Here is a 22302-nt window from a genome sequence, read left to right as displayed (position 1 = left end):
CCTGGATCACTGGGTCTTACTCCCTACTCTCGACTTTAGAGATACGCATTTCAGTGAGTAAAGTCTGATATTCGAGACCGTAGCTAGATGTGAAATTGTGCATGTAAAGAAATATAAATACACGCTTTTTCAAACCTGTGAACTAACGTGTGAATATATCCCAGTCAGGAAGAGAAAGAATAAAATAAGTGGACCAAGGTTCTGTTTAGGTTGCCGTTGGGAAGGAGCAGGCTTCTGTTGAGGTTTTATACTTAGAAAGATTAACTGTATCTTGGCCTTTGCTAAAATAAAAAAAAAATTAAAATAATGATACATGGAATTGAAATACATTTGAGAAATTGACATTAATGGTTCTTTGTGAATTATTTTATAATTTTTCCTTTGCCACCTACCCCCCCAATCACCATTTATTTAAAGCATTATTCAGATGCTAATGAGTAGATTTAACAATAAACAAAACTCTGACGAAGTGGTTCCACCCACCCACATCTTCTCCATCCTGTTTTGGGGGCTAGCAGGTCTTAGAGGTTGCAGGAATGTTGCCTGGTGCATTCGTCACATTGCTCCGTCACATTGCTCCGGATGATTGTTCATTCTGTTATTAGCAAATCCCTCTCTGAGTCCCTTGTCTATGTGTGATACTGTTGTTGAGTAATAACAGGGTACAGAAATGAGTAAGTCTTCTTCATTGCTATCAAACCAAAAGTATTATTCTTTTTGCTGAATGATAGGAGATTTAAGTGACTTCACTTCAGCTACCCCAATATATTAGATTTAGGAAAGAGATAAAGTAACTTTTGAAATGAGTTAGTCCCTTTACTTACCCATCTATGAAATTCTCTGATTCAGCAACTGTGATTCCTTAAGCTGTGTAAGAATTTTATCGAATAGCAAATTTATTAATATGATGATTTGGATACTCAGGTTATCTATACAATTTTTTTCTTTTTTTAATCTGTACAATCTTTAATACCAGAGTTATTGATGAGTATATTCAGTGTCTCATAAGATCAGACTTAACTGTAGAAAACTCTTTTAATATAAGCCTGTTTAAGAGACTCTTCATTCCTATAAAATGTTTTAATTAGGGAGAGAGTTGTCAAATAGTGCTTTAAAATTATAGTAGATTCTACATTCTTATTAATCAAACAATTGGAAGTGTGAAAATTTTTCTAATTCTATGTCTCTATACTAAAATAGGAAACAAAACAAATCTCTCTTTTTTTTGGAGCTAAAGGCCTAGACGTTGTTTCATTGACTCAGCAGTTGATATTTTAATGAATAAAATTAAATAAATTAATTTTTTTAATTTGAGCCTTTCTTGTAACATATACCATATAACTGTACCATAAAATTTTAAGTACATAACTGCAGTCTTGGGGAGGGATCTCTATATCAATCCTTTGCTTAGTTTACTTAATTTATTTTTAAAGTAGGTAATAGAGAATGATATAAGACCATACCATTTTCAAACACAAATGGCACGGAGAGTGACCTTAAAGGTCATCATTGTCTGACCCTTGATTTTACCCAATGAGGAAGCAGACTAGGAGAAGTCAGGAGACTTACATCCTACTGCAGTGTGTATCTGTGTCTGTTAACTGAGGACAGTGGCCTGCCCTGGGGATGCCGGCGTGACATAGGTCGGCTTCCCCAGGCATGAGGATCCTGGGAGTCAGAACCCTCCTGGAAGGTGCGAGATTGAATCCACATTTCCTCGTGCTCTTATGAATCCAGGTGGGAGCAGAGCTGAACCTTGAATTAGCTTCCACATCTGTCTTCTGGGCTGCCTGCAAAGGGACTCCTAGCTTTCTCCCAAAGTCCTACCTAAATTCCAGATGTCCCAGGGTGGGTGTTGCTGAGGGCCTGACACAGCTGGTGATGAGTACCTGAGCTCAGTTCAGTTATTAGGGTCTTCTAGAATTTGGACAAGTTTTGTCATGCTGGTTAGAAAAGAATATATTAACTGTGGAAAATACAAATCACCAAAAAGAAAAGACAAAAAATAGTTCATAACTCCATCACCCGCATTAAAACCACTCCCATTGAATCCTTGCAGCTACCCATAAGGTAGACACCCAGAAGATACTGCTGTACATGTTTCGGTGATTTTTTCCCAGGTCCATGAGCATTAATGATTCTGTGCCAGGAAGGTTCACATCCCCACACAAAACCCTATGAAATAAGCATTTGTCATTGTAGTCATTGTTTTAGATTGGAAACAGAGCACAGAGAAGCTAATTGCCGGGCCCGGGGTCACATGCTGAGTGGTAGACAACAGATGAGAAGGCCAGACTCCTCTGTTCCTTGCCAGGGCACTTTCTATGTTGTCCAACACAGCCTCTTCAGAAAAAGTACTGGTGGGCTACTGTGAATTTTCAGATATGGAAGAGTCCAGCATGAATCTGTCTGTAGCCCTCCACATAGTCAGGCCACATGGCTGAGCTGGAGTTATGTTTGAGTTCGTGGAGGTGGTTTGGCCATTGCAATCATCCTGACATCAGAACGCTGAAAACTCTCAGGTAGGCATGGTCACGATAGAACAGTCTCAGGTAAACTGAAAAAGATAGTATTATTTATAGAATGACAGTGACATTTCTCTTACTATTGTCCTCACATCATTGGCCAAGTTCTTTGGTTGATTTTTTTTTTTTTTTAGGCAAAAGAAATCCTGACATTAAGTAAAAATTGTGAAATAAATAGTTTGTATAGGAGAAGAATGCCCTTCTTATGACAAGAAACTTGCATATTAGGTATCTAATAGAACACACACCAAAAAATATGCTTCCTATAGACAGTCATAAATAATCTTCTGGACAGTCGTTTATTTCTACCAAAAATTATTGCATGTGAGTTTGAAAATATTGTTTTTACTGTGGCCTCAATTAATGTCATTTGAATTGAATTTGCACTGTTCATTTAAATAGGACTCAATTTGTCTTCTATGGCTTTCTTTTTAGAAAAAGATTCATAACAAAAAGGAATAAATGCACTTTGCACTAAGTGTGCCTTAAGACATCAGAATTTTACATTGAGCTACCATCTGCCAATGCAGGAGATAAAGGAGACATTAGTTCGATCCCTAGGTTGGGGAGATCCCCTGGAGGAGGAAATGGCAGCCCACTCCAGTATTCTTGCCTGGAAAATCCCATGAACAGAGGAGCCTGGCAGGCTACACAGTTCCATGGGATCACAAAGAGTCAGACAGGACTTAGGACTGAGCACAAGACAAAAACAGCAACATTTTACACATTCTTCTAGTTTCTTGCTGGGCTTCCCTGGTGGCTTAGGCAGTAAAGAATTCGCCTGCAATGCAAGCGACTTGGATTCAATCCCTTGGTTGGGACAGGACTTAGGACTGAGCACAAGACAAAAACAGCAACATTCTACACATTCTTCTGGTTTCTTGCTGGGCTTCCCTGGTGGCTTAGGCAGTAAAGAATTCGCCTGCAATGCAAGCGACTTGGATTCAATCCCTTGGTTGGGAAGATCCCCTGGAGGAGAGGGTATGGTAACCCACTCCAGTCTTTTTGCCTGGAGAATCCCCATGGACAGAGGAGCCTGGAGGGCTGCAGTCCATGGGTTCATAAAGAGTCGGACACAGCTGAGCGACTAAGCAGCAGCTAGCTTCTTGTTAATAGGAATCATTCATGTGAGAATTTTCACTGTCTTTTACTCAGCCTCTTGAATCTCACTTGGAGTTGCACGTGTTCATCCATTTTGTTGTGTTGTTTTGCTAGCGAGAAAAATCAAGAGTCATATGTTGGTTTCCATTTATTACAGAATCACAAATAGCTTTCAGAGTGGTCTAGTTTCATCACATGGCAGTTCTCCAAGGATTCAAAACTATTTATAATTCTGTTGTACTTTGTTATGGAGAGCCAGATGTGAGAGTCATGCATAATATGTATTTATATATCTCCGTGAATCTCAATTCGGGACCAGCAGTCTTCCTGTGTCACATCTGTGTTATTTAAATCTACTTTTGTTGTAACACAGGACCAAAATTGTGCAGTGTTATTAAGATTACTATAAATATTAAGCTGATTAAAATTACATTGTAATCATCTGCGTTAGAAAAATCGCAAATGGCCTAATCATACCCCAAAAGGAAAAGTAGGTGAAATAAACCATGATCTAGAATAATACTCAGCCACTAAAAAGAGAAGCAGGTTCACAGTGACTCAAATGAGCAGGATATAGCCGTATTCTTAGTAGAGGCACATCTATTTTTGTAAGACCTAGTAAATGTACTATAAAAAAGATTGGAATAATATTTAGCAAAATGCCACTCATCCTGTTTCTCGGGAATAAGATTATGGTGACTTACTTTCTTGTTTTGACTTTATGCCATTCTCTCAAATGTCTGCAAGATCATGTAGAACTTTTATGAAAATCTACACATTGCTAAAAATATGCAGTATTGGCCTTCCTTTTCTTTGATGTTATCCACAGTCCCACTCTGTTAAAGGCATCGGGCTGTTTTCTGTAGAGAAATGCAGGGAAAACTCCGTCTCACGCCTTCACCTCCAGCCTCTGTGGTCTGACTTACGCCATCAGAGTGATGAGGGAGATGGTGCAGAGCTGATATACAAACTAGGACTTCTCTATATCCAGTCTCTACTTTTCCTTTTTGCTCATTTTCTTCTTTCTTTTCTTATCTATCCTTCAATCCTTCCATGCTGAAAGTATCCACATACTCTGGGCAGGAAGAACAGTGGCTTCAGTTACCAGTAGCTAGCTCTCCCTGGCTGCTGCAGTGATTTCTTTTTTTTTCTTTAATTAATTCTTTTTTATTGAAGGATAATTGCTTTACAGAATTTTGCTGTTTTCTGTCAAACCTCAACATGAATCAGCCATAGGTGTACATATATTCCCTCCCTTTTGAACCTCCTTCCCGTCTCCCTCCCCATCCCACCCCTCTAGGTTGATACTGAGACCCTGTTTGAGTTTCCTGAGCCATATAGCAAATTCCCGTTAGCTATCTATTTTACATATGGTAATGTAAGTTTCCATGTTACTCTTTCCATACATCTCACCCTCTCCTTCCCTGTCCCCATGTCCATAAGTCTATTCTCTATGTCTGTTTCTCCATTGTTGCCCTGTAAATTAAGGGATCCAGAACACACTGGATCCTGTCTCACTGAAGCCTTCAGGAGCCACGGCACCAGGCGTTGCCATCTGACTTTACAGTTTACAAAAGTTAAAGCTGTGCACATTTTACCAAGCACATTTTTTTTCAGATCAGTTGTGCATCACCTCAGTGGAAGGTGTCTAGTGATTGGCACTCAGAAGTTTGGGTCTCCAAGGAAAGGGGGAGTATGGCATGCTTTCTGTGGAAGAGAATTTTTGTATCGCGAAATACACTTTTTGTGTTTCTAGGAAACAGTGGGAGTTGACTCTCAGATCATAGTGTTCAGGATTCCCTACAAATCCCTACAGAATAACCCAAAACCAGTAGTTTGTAATTTTCAGCTCAGTGAGACTGAAAGGAGCTCGGGGTGATGCCGAAATAAAATGTAGCCTGGCCCACCGACATTAAAGGAGATAAAGTGTTTAATCAGTGTCTTCTAGAAAGAAGTGACATCTGTATGGAACACCTGCTGTCTTCATTATAACTTTAAATGAGCTGTGTCTCTGGGGGTTAGCAGGCCCTTCTTTTGGCACACTGTGCTGTGACAGAGATAAACTTTAAGCCCCAAGTAATTCACCATTGTGTGGAAGATGCTTTTTAGTGAGACATGTGGGGCTGAGGAGGAAAATGAGCCCCTGCCTTCGATCACTCAGGCCCAGCGAGGACCATTGTGAGCATAGCTTTGACACTGTGACACTTGTCGAGTTATGACAATGTTTTCTTACCCCCTCAGCAGCCCTAATTATTTGCTAATTATTATCATTTTAATGTTTTATGCATCAGGAAGGCATGAAGACAGTGTTTCTTGGTTTATGGGCATAGCTGATTTCTGGAATTCTGGATTTCTTTCTTTTTTTTAATTTTAATTTTAAACTTTTTATTTTGTATTGGGGTGTCACTGATTAACAATGTTGTGATAGTTTCAGGTGAACAGTGAAGGGACTTAGCCATACATGTACATGGATCCATTCTCTTTCAAATTCCCCTCCCATCCAGGCTGGCACCTAACATTGAGCCGAGTTCCATGTGCTACACAGTAGGTCCTTATTGGTTATCCATTCTAAATACAGCAGTGTGTACATGCCCATCCCAAACTCCCCAACTATCCCTCCTACTCTGGCAACCATAAATCCGTTCTCTAAGTCAGCGAATCTCTTTCTGTTTTGTAAGTTTACTTGTAGCGTTTCTTTTCAGATTCCACATATAAGGAATGCCGTAAGATATTTCTCCGTCTCTGTCTGACTTAAACTTCAGTCAGTATGACTGTCTCTCGGTCTGTTTGTGTTGCCGCAAATGGCATGATTTCACTGTGTGCTTTGAGGAAGGGACCTGAGTAGCTGCTGAGCAGTGCCCGTGTTGATGGCTTGTTTCTCTTACACTTTCGCTCATGATTGCAGGAGCAGACAGTCCTGCGTGTAAGGGACAAGGATGCATAGAAGGGAAAGAGCAGCAAGGAGCACTTTCTCAGCCTTTCACACCAGTTACCATTTTGGCAGATTATAATCTAACCAAGAATTATTTCCATAAGCGGTGGCTGTGAAAAAACCTTGTGGCCCCAGAAAATAATGTTTAACCAGCCATGTGGTTCATCTTATTAGCCTGAGGGGAAAATCACTCACCACCAAATTCTGCCATAGTGTAGATAGGATTGTTTGAAACCCCAATCAAAACATCTGCTGTTTTTCAACTGTACGAACCTAAGGCTTTGTCCTCCTAAAGCAGCAGCAGTCGTACAGCTGCTCTGCACTCTGTATCTCAGTCCTTGACACCAGACAAGGGGGACATCTTCAGAGTTAATGAGCTATTAGGACATTCTTTCCTGTCAATTAACTGGTAGAATAATGAGATCAAATGAGCACTGTCCTTAAAAACACCCAGATTTGTATTTTCTAAAAAGAGTGTCTTTCTCTGCTGTTTTAGTTACGTGAATAGACAGACAACTGTTTAACATGAAAATAAAAACTGCACCTACAGCAGACAGAAGAGAGGTATACAGACAGGATCCTATTTAAACTCAGGATTCACAGGTTTTCCTCTTGAGAGGATGTAATGATACCGTAACAACTGTTTTCACCTTGATTGTCCTAAAGACTGGCAGACAAATATTTACAGGGTGAGCACGCTTTCTCATGTGAATACATGTATCATAGCTAAAGTTTGAGGCAATCAAACTCAAATTGAGGTATTGATCCTCAATTTGAATTAGTGGGCTTCAGACCATGGACCATCTAAGGATTTTGATTTTCCCCTGAATGTGATGAGAAGTTAGGGAAGGGTGTGACCAAAGGAGAGAGGGGACCATGGGGAAAGACCCTGAGATGAGAGGGTGGCCCATTGTGGGTCCTACAGTGGTTGTAGGAGCAATAGATTTTTCAGTGTGCGGACCAGAGTGGCAAATGGGTGGGAATCGGGTTGTCAGAGGCCCCATATGTTGTGCTTAAGGGTTTTGCACTTGACCTTGAAGACAGGGGAAACCATTGAGACTCAAGTGCAGGGGTAGCAATAAGATGAAATCTGGATTTGAAGTTCACTTTGCTATGTGTGGGTTACAGGAGAGAGATGAAATTTGAGTCCCGGCACGCCAGGCACCGTTATTTAGTGACATATGCATGCGTGTGTGTGTGTGTGTGTGTGTGTGTGTGTGTGTGTGTGTTCACTCAATCCAGCAACTGCAAATGAAGTGTTACTATGTACCCATTTCAGAGAAGAGGAGACTAAACTGAAGGGAGGCAAACTGAGGTCCCATAGCTAATAGGTCATAGAGCAGAGATTTGAGCCCAAGGAATCTTGGTTCCAGAGTCTATTTACTTAATCATTACATTGTTTTGCCTTTCATATTGTATTGGTAGGGTCATCGTCATGTTGCTTTAGTTGATAATTAATATAATTAATGGTTTTCTAAATGCTACTAGTATTTTACTGGCTTAATGAGCTTTTTCTTGGTATTCATACTCATAGGAATGAAATTAAAAATTATAATGAGCTTGAGTTTTCTGTAAAATATTCATCAAAGACTTGCAGGCTTCCCTGGTGGCTTAGTGGTAAAGAGCCCACCTGCCAGTGCAGGAGACATGGATTCGATCCGTGATCCAGGAAGATCCCACGTGCCACAGAGCACTAAGTTCGTGTGCCATTAACTACTGAACCTGTGCTCTAAAGGCTGGGAACCAAGACTGCCGAGCCTGCGTGCCACAACCTGCTGAAGCCTGTGTGCCCTAGGGCCCATGCTCTGCAACAAAAGAAGCCCCTGCAATGAAAAGCCTGCATGCTGCAGCTAGAGAGAAGCCCAAGCAGCAGTGAAGACCCAGCGCAGCCAAAAATTAAAATAAATAAAAATAAACTTATTCATCAAAAAGTTTCAAATTAAGTTTTCCAAAGAGAGGTTTTTTAATGTCTTCTTGGTCAACGTTAACTTTCCTATGGGAATTTCTACTACACATTTCATGGTTGAGTGTTTCCAGAACCTTCAGTGGAGACGTATGAAAGTGGAGGGAATATAAAATCCCCGGATGTTTTCCAGCCCACAGCTAACACTCAGCCAACTATAGACAGAATCTTCTGCTTCAGTGGAAAGTTAGAAAATATGATATTAAATGGAGGGCTTTTATGAAAGGTACAGCTCACTGACATCAAGGAGAATTAAATGTATTTGTGACCACACTTGATTTCCGGAAAAAAGAGAATCACCATTGGTATCCAGCAAGACTGTGGGTCCATTTAAGGCCTATAAGACAAGAAAGGTCAAGTGTACTGTTACTGAGTAACTCAAGATGATGTTTCAGAGATTTTGGTAGTTTTCAATCCTGGCTGCCGGTCAGAATCATCTGAGGAGCTTTAAAAATTATCGGTGCCTGGACCCCCAGATAAACCAGAGTGCACAGCCAGCGGGGCAGGGGTGAGGGTGCGTACACCGAGACAGCCCTGTGGGCGCAGGCACTAGGGTTGCGTTATGAGCATCCTGTGATGCTCGCAGGCCTTCACGTGGGGAGCTCCTTGAGGACGAAGGAGAGAGGTTTCCATTGATCTCTGGGTCACTCTTTAGCTGTAGAAGACGACAGAGGGTACCTTTTTTAAAAAAAATTTTAATTGAAAGTACAAATAGTACCATCCATTTAATAATTACCTAGATTTCTAAATTCTATGTAATTTTTAGAATATATGGAAAACCCATATTGTGCCAGGTATGAGCAAGGTAGCCACCCCTCTTCCCCTAAAATGAAGATTAAAACCAAAGTTTCGGCCTGCAGGAAACTTAGTCAAGTGGGAGAGAGAGAAGGTTGGAAGGAGGGAACTAAGCAGGAATCAACAGAAACAGCCGTTGTCTGAGTTAACCTGTTGTTAATCAAAGAGAAGGGTGACTGATGGTCGGGAATATTTAGGAAAGGGATGGATTGATGGAAGGGAGAGAAGGAGAGAGGGTGAGTTGTGAATGGTTTCCTCTTAGGTTTACATGACAAGAAAGGAAACCATTAAGACCAACTTACATCATATACCAATTCTTATTGAAAATCATACAATTAAGAAACTGTAGAAGAGCATGTTTGTTTTTCATTTATTCTGTTTTTTAGGCTTGCCTTTATTAATGAGGATTGTTGACATAAACATAAAGCAGCACATTTTAATGATTATTGCTCGTAGTGTGTTTTCTTTTTTAATTATTTTGCCTTTTAACATGTTTCTTATTACAGAGGCATGAGATTCTTTTCCAGGCCTTTTAGTGATTAGGAAATTTGCAATTCACAAAACCACCAATTAGAGACGATTATAACCTGACGGGCACGACTGTGCCGTTTGAGGAAAGCTCAGCTGACACTTTCAGAAACTGTAAAAAAATGTTAGTCTAAGAGCCCTGTGGCAGCAGTTTGGCCTTATAAGAATTCCACAGAGTTCTTGTTTGTAATAATATAGTTATTCCTTGGATTATAATAACTCTGTAAGGGCCTTAGCACTCACCACCTTGGTCCTAACCCCCTTGGCACAGTGCACCCTGGAAAGAGAGGGTATTGGCTTGGAGCCACATGGCTTGACCATCCCTGAGCTCGCCCTGGAGTCTGCAGAATCATACTCACTGTTCAGAGCTGTTTTTTACCGTATCCCCCAAGTTCAGTTTTAAGCATAATATGTGATCAGAAAAATGAATGGGATTATTCAGAGTAATAATACACATTCTCACCATTACAGCTACAGGGTTGGCCAAAAAAATTGTTTGGTTTTTCATAAGCTGTTTTGGAAAAAACCTGAATGAACTTTTGGGCCAACCCAATACATAACCCCCTCTACCTTAGAGGATTGTTAGTAAGATCCTTTGGTGCCTTCGTTTGCTTCGAGACGTGTCTATTGATTGAGCAACTAGAGCAGATAGGCGAGGATCTATCCTTTAAAATAAATTTTAACAAGTTCCATCGACCAGCTCACATCAGCTTGCTTTCTAACATGATGTTGGGAACTCCGGTGGGTTTTCTAGCATCTTGTATTTAACTGAGCTTTCTTGTGGATGGATCCAGAACATCCTCCAACTAGATTTTCTTCTTATGCATTGAGTGTCTTGATGCTGTGAATTTTTGGCCAGGTTAATCTTTAATTAATTGATTAAGTATCAAATTATTTTTAAGACAAAATTAGGAGTCAACTTATATTTTCTTAGTCTAATTTTATAACCTTTGTACACAATTGGATTTTCAGTTGAAATCAGCCCTAGTATTGACATTTTGCTAAATACCAAACATTAACTCTATGAATTGAGGGGGGACTCCAGCAAATGCTTCTCATTCATTCCCTAAACACTCCCAGCAGCATCCATGTGTCAGGTCGTCATCACACAGTCCGAAATGTGCCTCTTGGGAAGGACCTTTCAAAACAGCATAAAGTGAGAATAATTCTGTTTTGAATCCCCTTGCCCAAGTTGGTACTTAAGAGGATCAAAAAGTTGATTAACCCAACTTAATTTAATTTTTTTTTTATTTTATTTATTTTTTTTTTATTTTTTAAATTTTAAAATCTTTAATTCTTACATGCGTTCCCAAACATGAACCCGCCTCCCACCTCCCTCCCCATAACATCTTTCTGGGTCATCCCCATGCACCAGCCCCAAGCATGCTGTATCCTGCATCAGACATAGACTGGCGATTCAATTCTTACATGATAGTATACATGAACTTAATTTAAAATTGTCTTATGGTAGTTATTTTATAGTAGTTATCAGATACAGTTCAGCTAGACAGCCAAAGCTTTGCCTATCAAGAATTTGTTTTTTTTCTTTTGAACTTTTTATTTTATATTGGGGTATAGCCGATTAACACTGTTCTGATAGTTTCAGGTGAACAGCTAAGGGACTCAGCCATACATACACATGTATCCGTTCTCCCCCAAACCCTCCTCGCATCCAGGCTGCCACGTAGCATGGAGCAGAATCCCTGTGCTCTACAGTAGCTGCTTGTTGGTTATCCATTTTAAATATAGCAATGTGCACACATCCCTCCGTTTCCCCCAGGCAACCATAATGATGACTTTGTTTTAAAAAATATGTAAAGCAGGGAAAGAGGGAAAAGATAGGAGGAACAGAGAGTCTGCCTCCCGCCTCAGTCTGTGAGGAAGCCCTTTACAGCCTGCCTTTCACGCCTCCACACAGGGTGGGCTTCACAGCCAGTCAGGCCCCAGTTGGAGTCCCAGCTGTCTCTCCTTCACCAGCGAACAAGGTAATTAGGGGATTTATGGGGATTCTGTGGCTGGTGGTTAGACCCTCCTCTCGGGGCCGTGGTGACAGCCGCCTGAGTCCTGGGATGAGCGCCCGCCCCACCTCCCCTGCCCAGAGAAGGCCCTGGGAGAGCTCCTCCTCTTTCACACGTGCTGTCTCCGCTCATCTTAGGCCACTGGCTAACATTTATCTTTTGGCATTCATTTCAAGCCATTCTGGAGATATCTCCAAAAAAGATGATAATGGTAATGAATGCTGAAGCACTAATATTTAGCAAGCTCCCTTGTATGTACCAGGCCCAGCAAGGACATTACATGCATTTTTAAAAATTTACTTTGTATAAGAACTCATGAGGCAGGGCGCAGTTGAGGCTTATATATTAACTGTATTAGGGCTTGGTTGTGATTCCAAAGCACTGCATCCTGTTCCAAGGATCTCGTTCTCGGAGTGTGAAATTCTGTTTCTACTGCCATCCAAGGCCTCCCAGGTGGCTCAGTGGTAAAGAACCTGCCTGCCAGTGCAAAAATGAGGGTTCTATCCTTGGCTTGGGAAGATCCCCTGGAGAAGGAAATGGCAACCCCCTCCAGTGTTCTTGCCTGGAGAATCCCATGGACGGAGGAGCCTTGCCTGGAGAATCCCATGGATGGAGGAGCCTGGCGGGCTGTAGTCCATGGGGTTGCAGGAGAGTCAGACACGACCTAGCAACTGAAACAACAGAACAACAATCAGCCAGCACATACCTTGAGCTGAGTGCTGCTCTAAGCTATTTCTATGTATTAACTGAATTAAGGGTCACCATAACTTTCTGGAAGTCCTATTGATGTTCCCATTTTTCAGATGAGAAAACCAAGGCACAGAGGGGCTCAGTAACCTGTCCACTTACACAAGGTCACAGAGTGTAAACTGGGTCTCAAACTCTGGTTCTTAAACCTTCCCCTTTCACTTAAGCAGTTCTTAACACTTGTTTTACAATAAGTCTCAGACTAATCAATGAAAAGACAGCAATTCTCTCCTCACCTTAACCATCCCAGCTATTCTTTCTGCTTTTCCAGTAAACTTGCAGAATTCTTTTCCTTATCCTTGCTACAGTCCTTCTGAAGTAGTGATATATTGACTACTTCATCCAAAGGCTAAACCAAGACTAACGCCTAAGCAAGGAAGAACAAACAGTGAATTCATTAACTGGAAATCTGTTTACAATCCCCAAGGCTCATTGTGCAGGCAGTGCTTCTGTATCATTTAGAGTTGCTAATAAATGAAAGTCTTTGCATCTTTCCAAGCGTCTTGATATTTACCAGTCTCGTATTTTACCATAGGAAGCGGCTTCAACAAGCATATTCATGTGTTGACAGTTCTAATTAATACAAGTAATTAGTCCTGACAGTAGAACTGTGAAAAGAAGACCCATTCATAAATTTGCTAATTATGTCACTCTGCTCAGAATTTAATTGCAGTCTAGTCTTTAATCATTTCTGTATATGGGCAAAAGGCCAGCTGACTAAATTCTTCAGACTTTTACATTTACCACTCGTAAAGGAATTTTGTCAAAATTAATTTACCATTGGAACATAATGGTTTGGTGTGCAGAAGTGGCGAAGAACAGAGCTCCTTCTGCAGAGAAACAAACAGGAGAATGGGAAAAGCGAGGCAAGGAAGGATGGAGGGAGAGAGAAAGTCATCAAGAGGATCCACATCCTTTCTTACATATCTACACCTACAAGGTTTTGTGTACTCATATTTCAGTGTTTTTCTAAAAAGTAAGGTAGTTTTATTTAGGCTGTTCATATGCTCATGGTATAGAAAATTTGAAGACAATTTGTTACCCGGATCCAAAGTTGAGCCCTCCTCTCTCTGATGTAAATAGCCTACCTTTCAAACAAGGACGTCTGTTCTAAAACAGGGTTTTTCTAACTGAGCTCTATTGACCTCGTGTGTGTGTGTGTGCGTGCACACGTGTGTGCTCAGTCACGTCTGACTCTTTGTGACTCTGTGGACTGTAGCCTACCAGGCTCCTCTGTCCATGTCCATGGGATTTCCCAGGCAAGATTATTAGAATGGGTTGCCATTTCCCTCTCCAGGGGATCTTCCTGACCCAGAGATCGAACTCGCATCTCCTGTGTGTCCTGCATTGGCAGGCGGGTTCTTTTCCACTCTGCCACTTTGTGAAAGTGTAAGTTGCTCAGTCCTGGAGAAGGAAGTGGCAACCCACTCCAGTACTCTTGCCTGGAAAATTCCATGGACGGAGGAGCCTCGTAGGCTACAGTCCACTGGGTTGCAAAGAGTTGGACATGACTGAGCGACTTCACTTCTTTTCCACTGTACCACTTTGTGAAAGTGTAAGTCGCTCAATCGTGTCCGACTCTTTGTGACCCCATGGACTATACAGTCCATGGAATTCTCCAGTCCAGAATACTGGAGTGGGTAGCCTTTCCCTTCTCCAGGGGATCTTCCCAGCCCAGCGATCGAACTTGCATCTCCTGTGTCTCTTCCTTTGGCAGGCGGATTCTTCACCACTGCATCACCTTTGGGGCTGGATAATTCCTTGTTGCGGTAGGGGTGGGGCCATCCTGTGCACCATGGGATGTTGAGTAGCATCTGACTTCTTACCCACTCTGAGCTTGTGCATCCTTCCTCCCAGTTGTGATGGCCAAAATTATCTCCAGACACTGCCATTGTTCCCTAGGTAGGCTAAGTTGGTTGAGAACCACTGCACCAGAGTGTAAGTTTAGATGAAAAAAGAATCAGGTGAACTTGTGTATAGGATGCTTACATAGAAGCAGTTGTAGCAAAATCAACAAAGCACATCACTTAAAAACAATTTGGTAATATGAAAAAAAAAATTTTTTTAAATAAAAAAAACAATTTGGTAATATGAAATTCAGGTGGAATGATGTTCCTTGAATTTCAGTACGTCCTTCAGTATCAAGTTCCCTCTGGTTCTCTTGGATTGTAAGTACAGTAGTATTTAGTATTAACAGTAGAGTTCAGTTCAGTTCAGTTGCTCAGCCGTGTCCGACTCTTTGCGACCCCATGAATCGCAGCACGCCAGGCCTCCCTGTCCATCACCATCTCCCAGAGTTCACTCAGAGTCACGGCCATCGAGTCCGTGATGCCATCCAGCCATCTCATCCTGGGTCGTCCCCTTCTCCTCCTGCCCCCAATCCCTCCCAGCATCAGAGTCTTTTCCAATGAGTCAACTCTTCGCATGAGGTGGCCAAAGTACTGGAGTCTCAGCTTTAGCATCATTCCTTCCAAAGAAATCCCAGGGCTGATCTCCTTCAGAATGGACTGGTTGGATCTCCTTGCAGTCCAAGGGACTCTCAAGAGTCTTCTCTAACACCACAGTTCAAAAGCATCAATTCTTCGGCGCTCAGCTTTCTTCACAGTCCAACTCTCGCATCCATACATGGCCACAGGAAAAACCATAGCCTTGACTAGACGGGCCTGAGTCGGCAAAGTAATGTCTCTGCTTTTGAATATGCTATCTAGGTTGGTCATAACTTTTCTTCCAACGAGTAAGCGTCTTTTAATTTCATGGCTGCAGTCACCATCTGCAGTGATCTTGGAGCCCAAAAAAATAAAGTCTGACACTGTTTCCACTGTTTTCCCATCTATTCCCCATGAAGTGGTGGGACCAGATGCCATGATCTTCGTTTTCTGAATGTTGAGCTTGAAGCCAACTTTTTCACTCTCCACTTTCACTTTCATCAAGAGGCTTTTTAGTTCCTCTTCACTTTCTGCCATATGGTAGAGTAGTTGTATCTAAAATCCTTTGCTTCTCGTGTTAGATACACTGGGCTCTTAGCTTTCATGGATTTTAACATTTAGAGTTCTGACCACTTTAAGATGACCTTAAAGTTTTGGATACTCAGCTGCAGGTGTTCTTTGTTTTCAAGTTCATGAATTGCTCCCTTCTTGTCTTGCCTCCATCCAGTGTTTAGATGTCCAGTCCTTCGTTTCAGTTACTCTGTTACAAATAGGTTAATGCCCTTGCTGCTCAGCCCTTCATCCACCTATATGGAAAAATCCTCAGACTTCAGTGAGCCCAGCCACGGGGCGTCTGGGACTCAGCATCTGGCAGCTGAGCTCGATTGGAGAATGTGACCCAACAGAGCAGGCTGAGCCTGTTATAAATGACGTCGACATCTCCCCTGTCCTCAACCTCCCAGAGAAAATAGAATCCACCTGTAGGTAACACCTTTAGCATCCTATCATGAAAACTACAGCCTACCTACATCCACTCCCACACTTGTTGCTCCTGACAGCTGGGCAGGGAGGGCTCTTTCCTCTTTTCAAAAGCTAGTCGTTCACCTGTCTTCTCTGCTCAGGAAAATCTGTTGTTACTGATTAACCCTCTCTCCATTCTGTCTTCAGCTTTTGAGTCTTTACCAGATCCTTCCTATCAACATGTCAACCTACTCAAGTCTCTTTCCTCCCTCATCCCAAAGAGGAGGAGACAGGTCAACAACTCGACTGACTTTTATTCCCCACCTTTCCATTCCATTTACAGTCTCCAAAGTCTTCACTTTCACTCTGGATCTTCCCTCCATTTCTTCAGTCGTGCTGCTGCCTGCCGCCCCCCCTTACTCTAATGAAAGTTCCGCAGTGATCTCAATGTTGCTGAGGCCTGGAGACACTTTTCTTCCTTAGATGTACTTAACGTTACCTATCCACTCCTTGAAACCCTGCCTTTTTCCTCCAGTTCCCCTGATGCCCACCCTCCCAGCTCTCCCACTGCTACTCTGCTCTGAACCTTTCTCTTGGTCTACTTTGCAGGCTTCCCCCATACCCCCAACCCCTACCACCACCCCCTGCCACCTTGGAATATCAGTTTTCCTAATGACTTTATTCTAGGTCTTCTTTTCTTCTCTTAAGCTTTAGTTACTATTTGTACTTCAAATTTATCTCCTCCGCCCAGATCTCTTTCTGAAATCATAGATAAATGAACTCAAGGACATCTCACATGCACCATGTACAAACCTGAATTTATGGTAGCTTTTCTATCTTCCCAGCTTGCTTTCCGTCAGGTGTTACCTCCTGGGTGTCGGTCAGTAACCAGGTGATCTTGATGCTAACTCAAAATATGTCTCAAATCCACGTCCACTAGTCTGGGCCACTGTTATGACTGGACTGTAGGAGGTCAGGACAAAGAGGTATAAGAGCCAGATCCCATAGGGCCTTTCAGGCCATTGAAGGACTTCAGTTTTTCTCTTGATGAGATGTGAGCCATTAGAGGGTTTTGAGCACAGGAGTATCATAATAATTTATTGATTTTGTAAGGGGTCACTGGAGCTATTGTGTTGAAAATAGTCTGTGGGGTGGCATAGTGGGTTGAGTGGTGACCCCCCCCCCAAGAGATATATTCACCCAGAGCCTCAGAATATGACTGTATTTGGAGTAAGCCTCTTTGCAGATATAATAAAGTAACAAGGTGATATCATCCTGATTGGGTGGGACCTAAACCCAACGGACATGAGTTTGAGTAAACTCCGGGAGTTGGCGATGGACTAGGAGGCCTGACGTGCTGCAGTCCATGGGGTCGCAAAGAGTCGGACGTGACTGAGGGACTGAACTGGACTGAACTGAAATGCAGTGACATCTGTGCTGATGAGTTAGACAAGAAGAAGATAGACACAGAGAAGGAGGCACAAGTGGAGACAGAGGCAGAGGGGAGCAGCAGGAAGACCAGTTAGGGTCCTGCTGCAGTCATTCAGGCAAGGGAGGACCGCTGTCCCCATTCTGATGGCAGCCGTGGAGGAGTGCACGGTGGTCAGCTTCTGGATACGTTTTGAAGGCAGATATGGGAGCATCTTTGACAGAATGGTGGTGATTATGAGAGAAAGAGAAGTGAAGGGGGAGTAACATTTTTGGCTGAGGGCACTGAAAAGTTGGAGTTCCCGTTAACCTGAACACATAGAGCAGGTTTGCAGGGGAAACAAATAGATCTCAGTCTTGGACCTGGAGAGAGTGACAGGCTTATGAGAGCTCCATGTGGGGATGGAGTAGGTGGTTCAGTATGAGATTAGATGACAGGTATGGTCTGGAAGTATCAGCATGATGTAAATAATACTTGAATTCGTGAACGTAGATGGAATCTCCAGGGGAGTGAATATCAATGGAGAAGAAAATCAAGGACTGAGCCCTGGGGGTCTCCAACATTAGGGGTTGAAGAGAGAAGGAGGTACCAGCAAAGGTGAGTGAGAAGAAGGAACCAGTGAAGCAGCCTGAAAAAACAGAGGAAGAGAGAGCAGGTGGTCCTAGAGCTGCGGTCCCCAGCCCCTGGGATCTAATGCTTGATTGCCTGAGCTGGAACTGATGGGAATAATAATAGAAATAAAGTGCACAGGAAATTTAGTACTTTGTGTGTGCTGTGTGCGTGCTTAGTCACTCAGTCGTGTCTTACTCTGAGACGCCATGGAGTGTAGCCCACCAGGCTCCTCTGTCCATGGGATTCTTCAGGCAGGAACACTGGAGTGGGTTGCCATGCCCTCCTCCAGAGAATCTTCCCAACCCAGGGATTAAACCCAGGTCTACTCACATTGCAGGCAGATTTTTTACCAACTGAGCCATCAGAATCATCCCCCCCAAACCACCTGTCTCCCTGGTCTGTGAAAAAATTGCCTTCCACGAAACTGGTCTCTGGTGCCAAAAAAGGTTGGGGACCGCTGTCCTCGAAGACAAGTTTTCCTAGGAGGAAAGAGTATTTGTCTGTGCTGGGTGTGCCCCGGTGGTCCTGGGTAGATGAGGACTGAGAAATGACCTGTGGGTTTAGCAATGCTGAGGTTAGCAGTAGCCTTGACAGGAGCTGTTTCAGGATGTGAACAGTTCCTGGTGTGATACAGACCCTGCTGTTGTCCCTTGTTCCACCGGAGTTGAAAGCCCTGAGCTTCTAAAAGCTTTGAGTTTCTCAATCATCCCCCACCCCCAATAAAGAATGAAGAGAAGGACCCTGATGACTCCCATAGGCTCCATTACTACTGCTGGGTTCCCTAGCCTTAAGTAGTATTAAATATATGAATTCCCGATGCTACTCATCCTAAGCGACAGAGAATCAGTCACCCATGTGAGAAGCAGCCTAACCACAAAGCAACATTTGTCTTTAGTGTGGACCATCTCACCTTGTGCTTTTTCAGTGTAAGGTCAATAATGGAAATTCCTAATCTCCCTGCTGTAGTACATGACCGTGTACGGAGGGATTTCTCCTCAGGGTCCTGCTCAGTGGCTCTAGAGCAGCACCATCTTATAAGAAGTTTCCACAGTGATGGGCATGGCCTTTTATCTTCTGTGTCCAAAATGGTAGCTGCTAGCCACATGTGCTGAGTGCTTGGAATATAGTTAGTACAACTAAGGCACTGTATTTATAAGTTTACTTAATTTTAATTCATTTAAATGTGAAAATAGCCATGTGTCTTGGGTGAGACCCAAGAGTCTATAGTTCAACAGGCTCTGCAGGTGATTCTCTTACACACTGAACAGAATGGTTTCCCATGTTTAGAGCTGGGCTCCACCCCTAAAATTCCTGACTTAATGGGTTTGGGGATGAGGTGTGAGAATTTGGGGCTTCCCAAGTGGCTCAGTGATAAAGAATCCACCTGCCAATGCAGGAGACACAGGTTTAATCCTTGGGTCAGGAAGATCCCCTGGAGGAGGAATTGGCAACCCACTACAGTTTTCTTGCCTGAAAAATTCCTTGGACAGAGGAGCCTGGTGGGCTATGCTCCATGGGGTCGCACAGAGTCAGACATGACAGAGGCTGGCACACGATAAGGATTTGACTTGTTAAGAGGTTCCCAGGTAATGCTCGGAAGCCGAACTGGAGATGACTTTGAGAACCTGATGTACAAAATGGGCCTTCTCTTTGCGAGGTGACCCCAGATCCCCAAGAGTCAATTCCATAAATTCCATATAACAAATACTTTGCAGGATATCCCGAGGGTACCCTATGAACTTTATGAAAATCTTTTTAGCTATTTTCTCATGATCCAATAATGAACAGTGCCTGACTCATTGAGGAGCTCACAGTTCTGGAAACTGAACCAGCAACTCTGCAGTCTGTAGGACAGGCCTTCAGGAAGGGTGGGCTGAAGTTCTAGTTCTTCGGTGGAATTTCTTCTTTGTCCAGGAAACCTCAGCTTTGCTCTTCACAGTTTTCAGCTAATTCAGTCAGGTCCACCTGGATTTACTAGGATGGTCTCCCTTGAAGTCAGCTGATTAGAGACATAATGACATAAAGGATCATAGCTTGAAAGATGTGGTATTTGTTCTGCTCCTTGAAGAATGGGAGAGTCTAGTCAGTGAGGACTAAGGGGATAGATACTCTAGAGAAAAATGAGCAATAAAAGGTGCCAGGACAGGAAAGTACAACTGGTATTTGCAGGGTGGCCAATTGTTGCTGTATGATCTTTCACTGAATCTCCCTTTCTTCATCTAAAAAAAAAAAAATGGGTTAAATGCTTGTCATAACTGTCCCCCAAAATGGAACGAGGTTGTGTTTGAGGGTGCGTGGAAACAATAAACACTATTTGATCTCTAGTAAAGAAGGCAGGACGCCAAAGAATTGATGCCTTCGAACTGTGGTTCTGGAGAAGGCTCCTGAAAGTCCGTCGGACAGCAAGACCAAACCAATCAATCTTAAGGGAGATCAAACCAGAATATTCACTGAAAAGACTGATGCTGAAGCTCCAGTATTTTGGTCATCTTATGAGAACAGACAGCTCTTTGGAAGAGTCCCTGATGCTGGGAAAGATCCAGGGCAGAAGGAGAAGAGGCCATCAGAGGATGAGACGGCTGGATGGCATCACTGATGCAGTGAACATGAACTTGGGCAAACTCCAGAGATGGTGAGGGACAGGGAGGGCTGGCGTGCTGCAGTCCATGGGGTCGCACAGAGTCAAACACAACTGGGAGACTGAAGAACAACAGAAGCTGCAAAGCAGTATGAATACGAAGATACTGTACAGCAGTGTTAGTGGCGGTAGTGTTTGTGTATAAGTTTGTGTGGCGAAGAAAAACAAAAAAGGTTTGGGCAGTGAAAAAGAGCCTGATTCTTGTGGGCTTTGTCTAAAATAATGCCTGTTTGGGGAGAAAAATATAGGGTTGGACAAAAAGTTTGTTCATGGTTTTGCATTACAGCATATGGAAAAACCCAAATGAACTTTTTGGCCAACCCAATAGTTTCAATTGGATTAATAGGAAATAAAAATGTCCCTACATATGCAGTCACACCTGATTGCCCCAAAGGTGTGGTAGGCATTTGATCAGAGCCTAAGATAACTCAACATTTTTTACACAAGTAGACTTTAGGCCTCTGTTTTTGATGCTTGAGAGATTTTAGAGGTAAGGGAGAGTCATTTAATATAAAATTATTGAATAGTTTGCCTAAATAGGGAGAGAGAGTTAAATTATTTCCAAGAACGTTGTTCCCAGGCAACGGCCCTTGTAGCCAGTTGACCTCGTCATCAAAGAGAGCAGGTGGGGGCAGGGGGATGCCAAAGTGACTGCCATTTGCAAACTTCTTTTTTCTGTCCCCCACCCCCCGACCCCCCAAGCTCTGCTGTACAAACCAAGCTAATTTTGCCAAGCCAATTTCCCCCTTGATTTTTAAAGCCCTATGCATTTTGGATGAAATTTAATCCACATGTTCCTCCTGAGTCTCTTATACCCAAGCCACGAAAACGTTATTTGTAAAATGTGATTCCATGTTTGAAGTCACCGTAAAGTATTTTTAGTAGATTTTTGTTCTTGGTCATGCAACATTTTTCTCAGTTTGTTTTGTTTTATTTAAACACATTGTACATGGTCCTGACACACATCCTGTGGTGAGACACAAGGGGAATCCTGAAGCCAGAAGGAGGGTCTGTTCTAACACAGGTGAAGCAGCCAGGTTCTACTTGCACAAGTTCGTAACTCTCATCCCTCTTCAGTTTGTTATGTTGTGTCCTGGACTCCTTTTCACCCAGGCACACCCTACCCCAGCCTTCTCCTACCCCGCTCCCTAAAAGGGTGCCCTTGAAGATGAATAGGGAAACAGGAAAATGAGAAATAATAGAATCAGACTGCTTCCTAGGACACATTTCTGTGTTATACCATGTGATCCTTCCTTTCCAAAGCTGAGTTCATTTTCTCCTTTTACGTGTGTGCTAACATTGCCACTCCTGGAAAGATTAAGTTATTTCATGAAATGTCTACAAAAATGAGAAGTAAAGTCAAATTTAGGAGCAGTCTGCAGCTTCTTATTCCTAGGGCAAAATAGATGGTGGTGTCTGATTAGGGCTGAGCTAATTGAAAAATGGGTTTATTTTTACCACAGTAAGCAATTGTTTGTTTATTTTTAAACCTTTGTTTGTGTGTGTGTTTGTGTGTGCACGTGCTTAGTTGCTAAGCTGTGTCCAACTCTTTTTGACCCCACGGACTGTATCCTGCCAGACTCCTCTATCCATGGATTTCCTAGGCAACTGGGGTGGGTTGCCATTTC

General features: G+C 42.7%; 1 protein-coding gene across 5 annotated transcripts in view; it reads left to right on the top strand.

The window, feature by feature from the left end:
• The window catches only part of RHBDD1 (rhomboid domain containing 1), a 137726-nt gene that overhangs the window by 86217 nt on the left and 29207 nt on the right, over window positions 1-22302 (top strand). The window contains exon 8 of one of the 5 annotated variants that reach the window (XM_005676626.3): window positions 8294-8382. The exons of the other annotated variants lie outside the window; for them this stretch is intronic. Within the exon in view, the coding sequence (XP_005676683.1) occupies window positions 8294-8337 (44 nt within the window). The 3' untranslated portion in view covers window positions 8338-8382. Of the gene's footprint in view, window positions 1-8293; window positions 8383-22302 lie in introns of those variants that run through there. 5 annotated transcript variants of the gene reach the window in all.

This window comes from Capra hircus, chromosome 2 (genome assembly GCF_001704415.2).
Source record: "Capra hircus breed San Clemente chromosome 2, ASM170441v1, whole genome shotgun sequence".
Lineage (NCBI taxonomy): Eukaryota > Metazoa > Chordata > Mammalia > Artiodactyla > Bovidae > Capra > Capra hircus.
This window is presented reverse-complemented; position numbering and strand designations above follow the sequence as displayed.